The sequence below is a fragment of the Sus scrofa genome, chromosome 17, assembly GCF_000003025.6.
Source record: "Sus scrofa isolate TJ Tabasco breed Duroc chromosome 17, Sscrofa11.1, whole genome shotgun sequence".
Taxonomy (NCBI): Eukaryota; Metazoa; Chordata; class Mammalia; order Artiodactyla; family Suidae; genus Sus; species Sus scrofa.
This window is the reverse complement of record NC_010459.5, coordinates 10808863-10822520: the sequence shown is the minus strand read 5'-3', so window position 1 is coordinate 10822520 and position 13658 is coordinate 10808863. Positions and strand designations below refer to the sequence as shown.

The 13658-nt window shown below is 52.4% G+C and overlaps 1 protein-coding gene across 1 annotated transcript in view; it reads left to right on the top strand.

The window, feature by feature from the left end:
* ANK1 (ankyrin 1) overlaps positions 1-13658 on the top strand; it is a 232872-nt gene that overhangs the window by 162609 nt on the left and 56605 nt on the right. Inside the window, 8 exon segments of the mRNA XM_021078313.1 lie at positions 3963-4061; positions 4589-4687; positions 5678-5863; positions 6844-6942; positions 7473-7571; positions 7848-7946; positions 11268-11465; positions 13427-13525. Coding sequence (XP_020933972.1) covers positions 3963-4061; positions 4589-4687; positions 5678-5863; positions 6844-6942; positions 7473-7571; positions 7848-7946; positions 11268-11465; positions 13427-13525 — 978 coding nt within the window.

The following is a 13658-nucleotide window of genomic DNA, read 5'->3' as shown; positions in this document are numbered from 1 at the left end:
CAGTGAACCAGAGGAACAGTGTGTAGCGAACAGGTAGAATCTATGGTTACGGAGGGAACTACCAAAATATTGTGAAGGTAGAATCATCTCTTGACGTAAAAATTCTGTAATTTTCCTGTCATTTCCCGAAGGTGAAAAGATCTCATGACTGAAACAGCCTGATCTGCTCTTGCTGAATGTGTGCGGGGCATTTGTTTTTTCTAACCTCAGGACAAATACCAATTGCCTCCCCCCTCCCCGGGCTCCCGCTGTGGACCAGAGGCAGGCTGTTATTTCTCTTCTGATGATCTCGCCTACCTGGCCGTGATCAGGATGCCATCTGATGGGCCGTGGGGCCAGAGCGGCTGTCCTCCTCCTGGCACCTCTCCAAGAGCTGCAGAACCATTACTCTTCAGCACGTTTACTGCCTCCGAATTTCCCCCTTTGATTGTTATTTTGCAAGCGAACACTCAGTGTGTCTCTGTTATTTATAGAAATTTTATAAGCCAGCGTGGTTGCCGAGTGCCATACAGAGGGAGGAGGAAAAAAAAAAAAGGGTGAAGCTGAAACCGTGGGCCAAGCAAGAGTCAACAGATTGGAGAATTGTAATGAGTCTCGCAAGCAGGAGGGAGATTAAAAAAAGAAAAGGAGAAAAAAAGCCCAAACCGATATAGATCCCTAAACTGTGCTGAGAAATTTGAAAAAGCGTGAAGCCAATGAATTCCTTGCCCAGCCTCCCACCTCCACCCCCAGAGGCCAGCTCAGCATCCAAGCTGGCTGGGATCAGAACTGCATTACCCACCCCCCTCCCACCCCACCCAGCCCCGCCTTGGGTGCTTACTCAGCACCCGCTGTAGCCACCCTCGCTTCCCTGAGCTCTGAGACTCCCTGGAAATGGAGAAATTGGGTCTTCGTGGATCCAAATATAGCGAAGTAAATGTTCTTGCTTCTTTGAGGGCATGTGCCTTGTGCTGGGGGAGGGGCGGAGAAAACAGGCTTATGACAGGTCTCCAGTGACTTCCAACCCCAGGCCCAGCAATGCGGGTGGGGAGGGGGGTCTTCTTGAGCCTCGCAGTATGTGCGCGTGTGCGTGTGCGTGCACGCGTGTGTGTGTGTGTGTGTGTGTGTGTGTGTGTATGTGTGTGTGTGTATAGGGAGGTCCATTCCTCACCACTGCTGTCCCGGGCCCAGGTCCCAAAGATGTCATGGGCTGAGACCCACAGCTGGGCCCCACATCCCTCCCTGACCCGCTTCCCTCCACACGGGTTTCTATGGGGCGTGCACTGTAGTGGGTTTCAGACAGGAGGAGAAGGATGGAAAGAAACATTCGATGTAGCCAAAGTCGTCTCTTTTTTTTTGGTTTTAAGTATAGTTGATTTACAGCGTGCCAATTTCTGCTGAACCACAAAGTAACTCCGTGATACATATATAGCCGTTCTTTTTTTATATTCTTTTCCGACTCCTGAGCTGGCCCAGTGCCTGACACACACATGCTCAGCGTGTGGCGAATGGATGGACGGACACAGCACACGCCTCCTTCTGGGTGGGGAGGTGTGGAGGTCCGAGTCCTGATTCGTATAGAAGATCCTGGTGCCAACAGCCCTATTCTTCTCAGTACAGCAAGTGAGTCGGACTCAGGTACCGGGGCCTCTACTTGTAAGCTCTTTGGACTTCTAGGCGAAATGATCAATTCACATTTATAGGCTCATTTCTGGCACTACTCTCTGATGGATATTTGAGGATGAGCCCTCTTGTTTATTATGTAGGATTTACAGAGAAATCAGACAAGTTCAGGAGATAACCAGAGGACACTTCTACCTGAATCAGGTCACACTTCAGAGACAAAAACCTGAGCCCCAGAGCCCATCCTTGCTCAGCCGTAATGAACCCAACTAGTATCCATCCCTGGCCTCACTCAGTGGGCTAAGGATCCAGCGTTGCCATGAGCTGTGGTGTAGGTCACAGATGCAGCTGGGATCCTGCATTGCCATGGCTGTGGTGCAGGCCAGCAGCTGCAGCTCCGATTTGACCCCTAACCTGGGAACTTCCATGTGCCACGGGTGTGGCCCTGAGAAGCAAGACAAAACAAAACAAAAAACAAAAGCCTGAGCTCCAGGGCACTGGGACAGTGGTGGCCAGGTGGCCCTGGAACTCAGACCCCCTACTGCTCAGACCACCCCTACGCTACGGGAGGTGCTTTGCTCCCAGTGACGAGGATCCCAGCTTGTGGACTGGATTTGAAGTCCCTGCTGTTTGGGTCTTGGGTTTCCAGATGGATTAGCGAGAGTGCACTTGGTTTTAGTTATAAACTAGGTGCTGTCTGAACTAGATAAAGGGAGATGGTGCAAGATCTCTGCTCCTCCCATTGCTGATGGGTCCAGCTGCTGTCCCTGCTTGATGGGTGCCATCAAGTGGGCTGGTCCTGCCTGCCCCTCCTGGAGCAGGGGTCACGTGGGGTCACATGGGTGCATGGGAGGACATCCGGGAGGCAGAAAGGAGCCAGGCAGGCATCCCGGAAACAGAAGCAGCCCACTGGACTCCAGCCGTCCAGGAAGTGCTATTGGATTCCCAGGATGAACCCAGACAAGAAACCTTGTGGTTCCCCTCACCCTCTCAGAACCTGCCTGGCTTAGTCTCTGTGACCGGCTCTCAGCTTTTCAAAAGCTTCCCTCTGGGAGTTCCCGTCGTGGCTCAGTGGTTAACGAATCCGACTAGGAACCATGAGGTTGCAGATTCGATCCCTGCCCTTGCTCAGTGGGTTAACAATCCGGCGTTGCCATGAGCTGTGGTGTAGGTCGCAGACGCGGCTCGGATCCCGCGTTGCTGTGGCTCTGGCGTAGGCTGGCAGCTACAGCTCCGATTGGACCCCTAGCCTGGGAACCTCCATATGCCGTGGGAGCAGCCCAAGAAATGGCAAAAACACAGAAAAAAAAAAAAAAAAAAAAAAGCTTCCTTCCAGAGTTCCTGTTGTGGCTCACTGGTAACGAACCTGACTGGTATCCATGAGGACTGGGGTTCGATCCCTGTCCTCACTCAGTGGGTTAAGGATCTGGCATTGCCGTGAACTGTGGTGCAGGTCATAGACACAGCTAGGATCTGTCATTGCTGTGGCTGTGGCGTAGGCTGGCAGCTGCAGCCCCAATTCGACCCCTAGCCTGGGAACTTCCATATACCACCATTGAAGCTCTAAAAAGAAAAAAAAAAAAAAAAAAAAAAAGTTTCCTTCCGAACAGGGGTGAATCTCCTTTTTTTCCTGATGTTTATTCTCTCTAGCTCTTCTCTCCTCTCTTCCTTGCCTCAACTCTGACTGACCCTATTTGACTTTTAATTAATATCCTTTCTTTGTATTTCCCCTTGCCAGATTTTAGGCTCTTTATTTTCCCCCACTTACTTTCAGATTTTTCTTCTCTTCCCTGCATGCATCGTATAGTTCATTTTATTACCCCCTCAACACCTCTGCCTATTTCTGCCCTCCCTCTTCTCTCTGATAAGTAACTTGCCCCTCATCCCGCCTCCCTTGGTCCAGCCTTTGGTCAGTGAATGTTACAGTCGCAGAACAAGGATGCTGGGTCCCTGGAATCCGATGCAGCCTCCTTTCCTCCGGAGCTCGGGCTTGCAGAACCACAGCCTGGGAAGAGCTGAACGTCTGTGCGAGGGCCAGCTTGTTTGGCAGCCCTTTGGCATGTGTCCTGAGGGATTCCGACTGTCTGTTGGCCAATGACGGGTCGCTGAGACAGAGACTAGTGTTGAAAAGTTGGCTTTCTTATTCCAGAGCATTATTGTTTCAGGAGAACAGGAAGGCTTTCCCTCCCTGGGCTTCCAGCGCTGTTCATGATACCTGCTGGCTCAGGCAGAAGACATGTGTGTGGTCCGTCCCTAGGGGCCGTAAAGGAAGTGTGCTGCCTCCCGGTGGCCAGCACCCCTGTCCCCACACCTAGGATGGCCCCTGGGAACCTCCCCTCTTCCCTCCCCCTGTGTTTCAGAAGGGGAACACGGCGCTGCACATCGCCGCCCTCGCAGGGCAGGACGAGGTGGTGCGGGAGCTCGTCAACTATGGCGCCAATGTCAACGCCCAGTCGCAGGTGATGCTCTTGGCCAGGCAGGTGGGGTGGCCGTCCCCATCACCGGGTGCACACACTGTGTAGCTGACAATTTGCAGTGTCATCAAGCATATTTCTCCTTTCTCACGCTTCAGCGGCCATCCTAAGCATGATGGGGCAGGTCTCCATGGACCCCGCCCTATTCAGCAAACTAGCTGAATAATACATTTAGTTGTGGCTCATCTGTGTAGGGAGGACGTGGGTGGAGGGGTTTATGAAGAAGGGAGCGAGATAGGGTGTGTGTGTCTGCGTGTCAGAGAGGCTGACCATGTGGGGAGAGGGGGAGGGGCGCCCCACCTGGTGGCCTTTGCAGTAACCCCAGGGTGCCACTGCCAAAGTTGGTGAGTTTTTTTTATAAGCTGCAGATACAAGTGGGGGTGTTGCACCGAGGGCTGGGTGGAAGCAGGATGAAGGGAGAGCGGTCCTGGAGTTTAAAGGATTTTGCACCTGTTTGAGCATCTCTCGCTAATGCGGGTGGATTTTAGTGGTTTTCTCCTCTTGGGTTACAGAAAGGCTTCACACCTCTGTACATGGCAGCACAAGAGAATCACTTGGAGGTGGTTAAGTTCTTACTGGAAAATGGAGCTAATCAGAATGTGGCCACAGAAGTAAGTGCCTGGGGATCACGGCTGAAGGTCTCGTGGGAGAGGACATGGTGGGGGTGGGCATGCACTCCTGGGACAGGGCTGGGGATGCATCCTCTGTCATGACCGGTGTCCTGGGTACTCTTGAACCCTGCATGGGTTCGAGAGACACTTGTGGCTGTTGAGGACAGACACACAACAGAGAAGTGACAGCAGGGGCGATCATGTCATTCCCACTGGAGGCCAGGCAGGGATGGGGGTGTGTGTGTTTGCTTGGATGACAGGTCTGCCTTGGACCTTAAAGAAAAATGCTCTTGCTATGAACCCACTGTACACCCTTGGACAAAGCACATTACCTTGAGTTTTGTCACTGGTGAAATGATGAAATCAGATTTCTTTTGAAAAGCTTCTTAACATTGGAAGACTCAGTGATTAGATGATTCTGTTTTGATTCTGCTTTGCAAGTTCAGAGGGCCCCGGTGTCACTTAGTACATACTCAAGAGATCAGTAACAGTCACTCACATTTGAAACCTGGTGTGGTTTCTGGCATTTGGTGGGTGTTCAGTAATGTTTGTGAAATGAATAAAGGAGGGACTCCCACCATTAGTTCACGGCACTGTTCTGGCACCAGGTGATGGGGTGAGAGGGTGAAGGGCCAAAGAGACAGGGCAGTAAAAAGCCCCTGTAGCATGCAGACTGGGAACAAGTCATATAGGGAAATTAAATATGTGCTAAAGGAAAATTAAATAGGTGCTAAAGGAAAATTCAGTTATTTAGTGAATTTAGGCATTGTGAGATGGCAGAGAAAGAAGATGAGACCAAATAAGGCCTGGGGGAGGAGGTGGCATCTAAGCTGAGCTTGGGGGATGAAGAGGTCCTTGAATTGGACGGTCATCCCAACCAAAGGGCCCGCAACCAGGAAGAGCCTTGAGCTTGAAGGCACATGTCCTGCTCTGAGGACTAGAGCTGTCAGAACATTCAGAGCAAATGGATCTCTCTCTCTCCCTGGCCAGGACGGCTTCACCCCTCTGGCCGTGGCCTTGCAGCAGGGCCACGAGAACGTGGTGGCCCACCTCATCAATTACGGGACGAAGGGGAAGGTACGCCTCCCGGCCCTGCACATCGCAGCCCGCAATGACGACACGAGGACGGCCGCGGTGCTGCTGCAGAATGACCCCAACCCTGATGTGCTTTCCAAGGTTAGGCAGCTGGAGGCTGGGAGCATCCTGGGGCCGCAACCAGGGAACCTCAGGGTCTCCACCGATTCCCAGCAGTTCCCCAGTACTAGCCCAGACCAGAGATGCACCAGCCCCACCAGCAACACAGGGACACCCTGCTCTAAATCCCCGGGGAACACAGAGAAGCATGTGCCTAGCATGGAGCACAGAAAGTTCCCCTTGCTCCTAGTCATCCAGAAAAGTGTCCAGGCAGAGCAGGAGAGTGGTCTCTAGCCAGAGGAGTGTCCTAGAATGTTATTCCAAATCTCTGGTCGGCTGCCCCCTGGTGGTGGGAGGGAAGGCAGTCTCCCCAAGTGGAGATGGGACCTCGGAAGGGCTGGGGTTGGGGGTGCCTGCACAGTCTGCTGACTGAGCATGCTGTTCCGCATTTTGAGGCACTGCTGGTCCACTGTCTGTAAATTCAGACTGTCTTCCCTCACACGGGGCACGGATCTGCCCTGTCTGTTCCCCCACCCACCCTAAAGCCAAGGGGGGTTTGTCTGGAAAACTGCTGTTAGGCGTGGTGGGAGGTTAGGACCAGAATGATGACAAGGGACCCACCTTGGGCCAAAGGGCTGCCTCCGCCACCCAGCGGAGTCATGGCACCTCTTTACGGGCTGAACCATCCGGAAGATTAAGGTCATGGACCCCCCCCCCAACACTTTTAACTCATTGATTAAAATCTTATATAAGCGACCATTCAGAGGAATGACCCTAGTCCAGGGAGTGACCCTAGTCCAGAGTTTGTCCATGTGAACCACAGACAGACTGGGCGACCCCAGAGGTCACACCTCGCTTTTGGATCTAACTCGCCACAGGGTGTCTCTTGCCCCCTTCAGTCCAAATCCATCTTCTCTGTGGGGTCCTCTGGCCTGCCAGCCTTTTCAGAGACCCCGAGCTGATTCTGAGGTAGAAGGGACAGTCCCCCCAGTGACACGTTGTCCCCCTCTGCTGTGCCTCAGACGGGATTCACCCCCCTCCACATCGCAGCTCATTACGAGAACCTCAATGTGGCCCAGCTTCTCCTCAACCGGGGAGCCAGCGTCAACTTCACGCCCCAGGTGAGGCTCTGGCACAGCGCCCCGGCCCCGCACACCTGCTGGGGGTCTAGAACAGGCGCCCCCGCTTCCCAGTGGCACTGAGAACATCCTCGTAGAGCAGGCATGCCTACGGGGGAGACAGCCCTGGCGACGGCTCAGGCTCCAGGACGGTGGGTTTCTAATCACCCGGCACCTTCCCCCTGCCCTTTCTGGAGGTGGAAAGCCTGGAGGGCTGGACTCGGGACCAGGGTTTGGCCAGATTGCCGCGATGAAGCACGATGCTGGCCCGCCATTAGGAGCTTTCAAACCTTTCTTAGGCGAGAAACATCCCAGTCCCAACGATGGCCTTCAACAGGCTGCCTGTACTGCGGCAGGCCAGGGCGGGGGCACAGGGTAGCGGGCAGAGGCGGAGGGGGCGGGGCAGCAGGCGGAGGCGGAGGGGGCGGGGCAGCAGGCGGAGGGGGCGGGGCATGGGCACAGGGGGCGGGGCGGGTGCTTCCTGGAGGAGGAGGCTGCGCCCTGACCCTAACCATCCGGTTCCTCCCCACCAGAACGGCATCACGCCGCTGCACATCGCCTCCCGCAGGGGGAACGTGATTATGGTGCGGCTCCTGCTGGACCGCGGGGCCCAGATAGAAACAAGGACCAAGGTGGGTGCCGGCAAGCTCCACGGCAAGGCCGAGGGTGGGGAGAGCGCCACCTTCCAGAGCCCCTCCTGGGGTGGGGGGTAGGAGGTGGGCTCTCCTTGACCAGCTAGGGATGGGCATCCAGCCCCAGAACAGCCCGCTGGAGCGGCTGCAGGCAAGGACTACTTGGGTTGAGCTGGTCCTTAAGAAAGCCTTGTGCATGGAATGATGCCCTGGGGCTGTCTCCTCTCCAGCAGCCTCTGATGTGCAGGGCTTTCTCTTTTTGACTGTCTTTTAAAGGATGAATTGACACCTCTCCACTGTGCAGCTCGGAATGGGCACCTGCGAATCTCAGAGATCCTACTGGACCACGGGGCACCCATCCAAGCCAAAACCAAGGTTTGGGCATCTTTTCCTAGGGGAGCATTTGGTAGGCAGGGCTGCAGGTCCAGCCAACCCAGGGTGGAGTCCTGTTTCTGAGGAACAGAGATGCTACTACTACTAACTCAGCTAGTGTATGATGTTGACCCTAACACCTGTCACACAGGAGGCACTCAGCTCTAATTATTATCTAGATCAAGGTCGGCAAACTTTCTCTCTAACAAGCCAGATATTAAATATTTTTAGGCTTTGCAGGCCACGGTCAGTGTCACAGTGATTCAGATCTGCCACTGTAGTGAGAAAGCAGGCTTGGATAATGTGCAGACTAGTAGCCCTGTACTAATAAAACTTTATTGACAAGCACAGGCAGAGGGCCGGATTTGACCTTTGGGCTGTGATCCATCTATACAGCTCTAGATAAGGCCTTGTCTCTTTTACCCTGGCTCCAGAAAAGACAGGAACGAAGCACTCAGGGAGTCTTCGGAGCTGGGGCCAGACTGGCTGCAGTTAAAAAGAAAACAAAACTGTTCTTCTCAAGGTCCTTTAGGGTCAGGGCAAAAGGTTGTCGCTCAGTTCTAATGGAAGGACCTGAATCTTCCTGGAGGTGAAGCCGTCAGACCACCCGGTGCTGCCTACACAGACTCCAGACCCTCTGGCTCCTTCTTCAGGGTGACTTTAGAAGGTGGTCAAAACCTCGAGGCAGAAACCAGACCCCTCACAGCCACTCCTGGGGTTTTCTGTGAGCAGCTCCCTGTCATAAGATTCCACAGCATGGCAGCCAGTTTATTCCCTGACCCATGATCATGTGATTGTTCTACAGAGCTCTCTGAAACCTGGGTCATGTTCATGGCCCAGGGGTGTGTGTGTGTGTGTGTGTGTGTGTGTGTGTGATGGGTAGAGGTATCCTCTGCTAAGCCAGTTTATTTCTTGTTCAATCCTCCATCCAGGGCTGAGATGATCCCATGAGAGAGTGTCTTTGAAAGTATATATAAAAGTGAAAATCCTCAGATAAGAGTAGGTGGGAAGTTCCTGTCGTGGCGCAGTGGTTAACAGATCTGACTAGGAACCATGAGGTTGCGGGTTCGATCCCTGGACTGGCTCAGTGGGTTAAGGATCCGGCACTGCCATGAGCTGTGGTGTAGGTTGCAGACGCGGCTTGGATCCCGCGTTGCTGTGGCTCTGGCCTAGGCCGGTGGCTACAGCTCTGATTGGACCCCTAGCCTGGGAACCTCCATATGCCGCGGGAGCAGCCCAAGAAAATGGCAAAAAGACAAAAAAAAAAGAGTAGGTGGAATTCTGCTCCCAATTATACCATTAGGTCAGGAAATCCTCAACATTTTCCCACAGAGGCCTTGGGTTTAAACTTATATACATGTTCCTAAGTTATTAAAAATTTCATATTATCCTGATTATCAGGAAGAGCTAAGAAGAATGGTTATGAAAATTCTCTATGGAGAACTTCCAAGTTTTCAATTGAAAAATATGGTCTGACCTTTCTAAAATGCAGTAAGCAATGACTGTGTTAGACAAAGTGCCACACTCCAGGTGGCTTGAACAACAGAAACTTCTCATGTAGCAGCTCTGGAGGCTGGAGCCCTAGATCCATGTGGGCAGAGCTGGTTCCTGCTGAGACCAGGAGAGAGAACTGTCGCACGCCTTTCCCCTGGCTTCTGATGGTTTGTTGGCAATCTTTGGAGTTCTCTGGCTTATAGAACCATCACTCTAATCTCTGCCTTCATCATCACATGGCATTTGTGTGTGTCCACAATCCCCCCCCTTTTTTATATTTTTAGGGCCACACCAGTGGCATGTGGAAGTTCTTAGGCTAGGGGTCCAATTGGAGCTGCAGCTACTGGCCTAGGCCACAGCCGCAGCAACACTGGATCTGACCTCGTCTTCAACCTACTCTATAGATCATGACAATGCCGGATCCTTAACTCACTGAGCAAGGCCAGGGATTGAACCCACGTCCTCATGGATACTAGTTGGGTTTGTTACTGCTGAGCCATGACAGGGAACTCCCCACATTTCCCCTTATTATAAGGACAGCAGTCATGTTGGATTAAAGTCTACACTAGCGACCTCAACTTAACTAACCTACATCCAATTTCCAAATAAGGCCATCTCCCAAGGTCCGGGGCATTAGGACTTCAACTTGTGAATTTCCGGGGGACACAATTTAATCCAAACACTCATGGTAGCCATCGTGCAGCCTGATCATGTTTCTCCTTGCTAAAAATACTTCTTTCAATTGTTATTTCCTAAAAGCTGCCATCCCAGTTTCCTCTTGCATGGGTTTTCCTGATGCAGCTCCCACCTGCCTCCCAAGCCCAGCTCCATGCCCCATCAGCCATGGCCTCCCATGTTTGCCTTCATGGAGCCCCGTTGAGTCCCGGGTAGCTGCCTCTGCAGCACTGCACATGCTGTTCCCTTCAAGGAGATACTCTTCCTCTTTTCTTCCTGGTGAGGTCCTAGCTCAGGAATCACCTCCCAGAAAACCTTCTCTCCACATATTCCCCTTCCCCATTTTGACTCCACTCTCTCTTGCTCTTCTGTGCTTTGATCATGCTTTCCAGGCCTCACTACACAGTGAGAACAATGTAGCTCTTTTCAGGACTTTAAGCTACTGGTCTACCAGCTTCCTTGGCCCCAGATTCTGTCTGTTCTGTTTCCCCAGAGCTGATCGCATAGCTGGTGCACTTTGATCACTTCATATTTGCTGAATTAATGTGTGAATGAATGAGTGAATAAGTCTCCTCTTGTCTTAAAATTTTTTTTAATAAATTACTATCTAAGGAACAGAGAGGATCCTTAACAGAGGTTTTTGTTTTTGTTTGTTTAAGTGCACTTGTTAGAAGCAAAGAGGGATTTAGGTCTAAACTCCGTTTTATCATTATCCATTCACTTAAGACATTGATTAAAGGCCACTGTGTGTGTTACATGGGGGGGGGGCACTGCAGGGTGTGTAGGAGATACTGGGACACAGTCACTGATCTTAAGCTTGTAAGGAAGGAGAAGGAGATACACATCTAAGAGGTCAAGTACTAAAACAATTCAGCAAATATATGAATAAGGTCTGTATGAGGGCTGCAGATGAGAAAAGCCCACAGAGGTCGGGGTGGTGGGCTTTCTGGAAGAGGTGGGCCTGGCTGGAGCTGGCCTGAAGGTGAAAAGGAGATCTGCAGTCAGAGACCAGCAGAAGCGCCAGGCTGAACCCAGCTTACTCGGGAGACATGCAGAGGCCCAGTGTAATAAAGAGGCCGGAAGTGAGTTTGGAATCATTGCCCTGAATTTCCGAGCTCATTTCCTTTGCCATCGCTCGTTTTCCTTCTTCACCAGAACGGCTTGTCCCCAATCCACATGGCGGCTCAGGGAGACCACCTCGACTGTGTCCGACTCCTATTGCAATACAACGCAGAGATAGATGATATCACGCTGGACCACCTGACCCCACTCCACGTGGCAGCCCACTGCGGCCACCACAGGGTGGCCAAGGTCCTCTTGGATAAAGGGGCCAAACCAAACTCCAGAGCCCTGGTGAGTGAGGGGCTGGAGGGGCCAGGGCCAGAGCTGCAGGACTGAGCACCCCGCCGTTGGGCACCAGGAGTTGCTCAGGAGATTGGGGCGGAGTGGGTGGGGCTGCTGAGGTGGGGGCGTGGCAGCGCGCAGGCAGGCGTGACGTCACTCTCCTTGCCGCATCCTACTGGCGCAAGTTGACCACGCCCCTGGCAATGAGCTGGGGCCCGGAGACATGACTCACAGGCAGTGTCCATGGCGTGTGTCTGGGTTGGTAGTGCCACTCCAGTCCCAGCCCAGTGCAGAGCTAAGGAACCTGATTTCTAGAGACTGCCTGGCTTTTTGATCTGCTGTGGGGATGCGTGAAAGGGGCTCAGCTCAGCATACCTCCTCTGCAGAGGGTTCACAGGGGTCGTGGTGCTCCAGCAGAGCTGAGTTCAGGCCTAAAGCAAATTCCTCTCCCGAGCCCCAGGCCGGGCCCTCTGAGGAAAGTTTCTGAACCTGCCACGACCCCCACCCCTCTGTCCATTCCCGGAAGAGATGAATTTAGAGGGTAGGAGGCCTCCAAGGTGTAAGGATGGCTCTTTCATTCATTCGTTCAGAAAGCTCTCATGGAGCACTGGCCTCACACTGTCTGGGGTGGTTGGGGTTCCTCAGCCTCAACACTGCTGACATGTGGGCCCTGATATTCTTGGTCACGAGGGGCCAGCTTGTGCATAGTAGGACATTTAGCAGCATCCCTGGCCTCCACCTGCTAGGCGCTAATAACTTCTCCCTTAGTTGTGACAATCAACAATGTCTTTAAGAGCTCCCTGGTGGCTCAGCAGATTAAAGATCCAGCATTGTCACTGCTGTGGTTCAGGTTGCTGCTGTGGCTCAGTTTCAATCCCTGGCCTAGGAACTTCTGCATGCCTCAGGCATGGCCTAAAAAATAAAAATGTCTTTAGACTTTGCCAAATATCCCTAGAGTGGGGGGAGGGTGGGACAAAGTCCCCTCCCCCCTCCTTTGAGGACCACTGCCCTAGAGGATAAAGCACTGAAAAAACAAGCAGACAGACAAAACACAGAAAGAAAAAAAAAATCCCTGCCCTCATGGAGCTTATCACTTTAGAGCAGGGCTGAGGTACAGAAAACCGTCTGATTAAAAACGATCTGTGGTTTCAGGGCAGAGAAAACGTGATTTCCTTCACACAAGGACTCTCTACTGTAAATTTCCCCTTAAGGAAATTTTCAACAGCAGGCTCTTTCAGTGCATCCCAAAATATGACTAAATTCTATTCTTTTACTTTTTTTCTTTCTAGGACAGCTCGGGCGGCATATGGAAGTTCTCAGGCTAGGGGTCCAATTGGAGCTGTAGCCTCCAGCCTATGCCACAGCCACTGCAACAACAGATTTGAGCCATATCCACGACCCATGCCACAATTTGTGGCAACTCGGGGTTCTTAATCCACTGAGCCGCAACAGGAATGCCTAAATTCTTTTTAAAAAAGGTTACAGGAGTTCCCGTCATGGCTCAGTGGTTAACGAATCCAACTAGGAACCATGAGGTTACAGGTTCGATCCCTGGCCTTGCTCAGTGGGTTAAGGATCCAGCATTGCTGTAAGCTGTGGTGTAGGTCGAAGTCGCGGCTCAGATCCTGCGTTGCTGTGGCTCTGGCGTAGGCCAGTGGCTACAGCTCTGATTCAACCCCTAGCCTGGGAACCTCCATATACTGCGAGAGAGGCCCAAGAAATGGCAAAAAGACAAAAAAAAAAAAAAGAAAGAAAGAAAAAGGTTTACAGACAACAGGTTCAGGACCATGCCTAGTACATAGTGAGAGGCAACTCCCTCTTCCGTGAATTGCAGTAATTGACGTTTTGATCTGCGGAACCACTGATAGACTGGGACAGAGACTGCCTTTTAATCAGCAAGGTGGTCTGGGCGTTGCTTGGGGTGGCGTGTAAGCTCCCGCTTGCCTTTCTCCCTTTGTGTGGGGCTGCAGAATGGCTTTACCCCCCTACACATCGCCTGCAAGAAGAACCACATTCGAGTCATGGAGCTGCTGCTGAAGACGGGCGCCTCCATCGACGCTGTCACTGAGGTAGGAAAAACTCTGAGGGTGAGCCGTCTTCACAGCCATCTCGAGTGGCTGTGTGCGTGTGTGTGTGTGTGTGTGTGTGTGTGTGTTAGTCGCAAACACTCAAAGGAATAAATCAGGGGTGAATAAGGCTGGG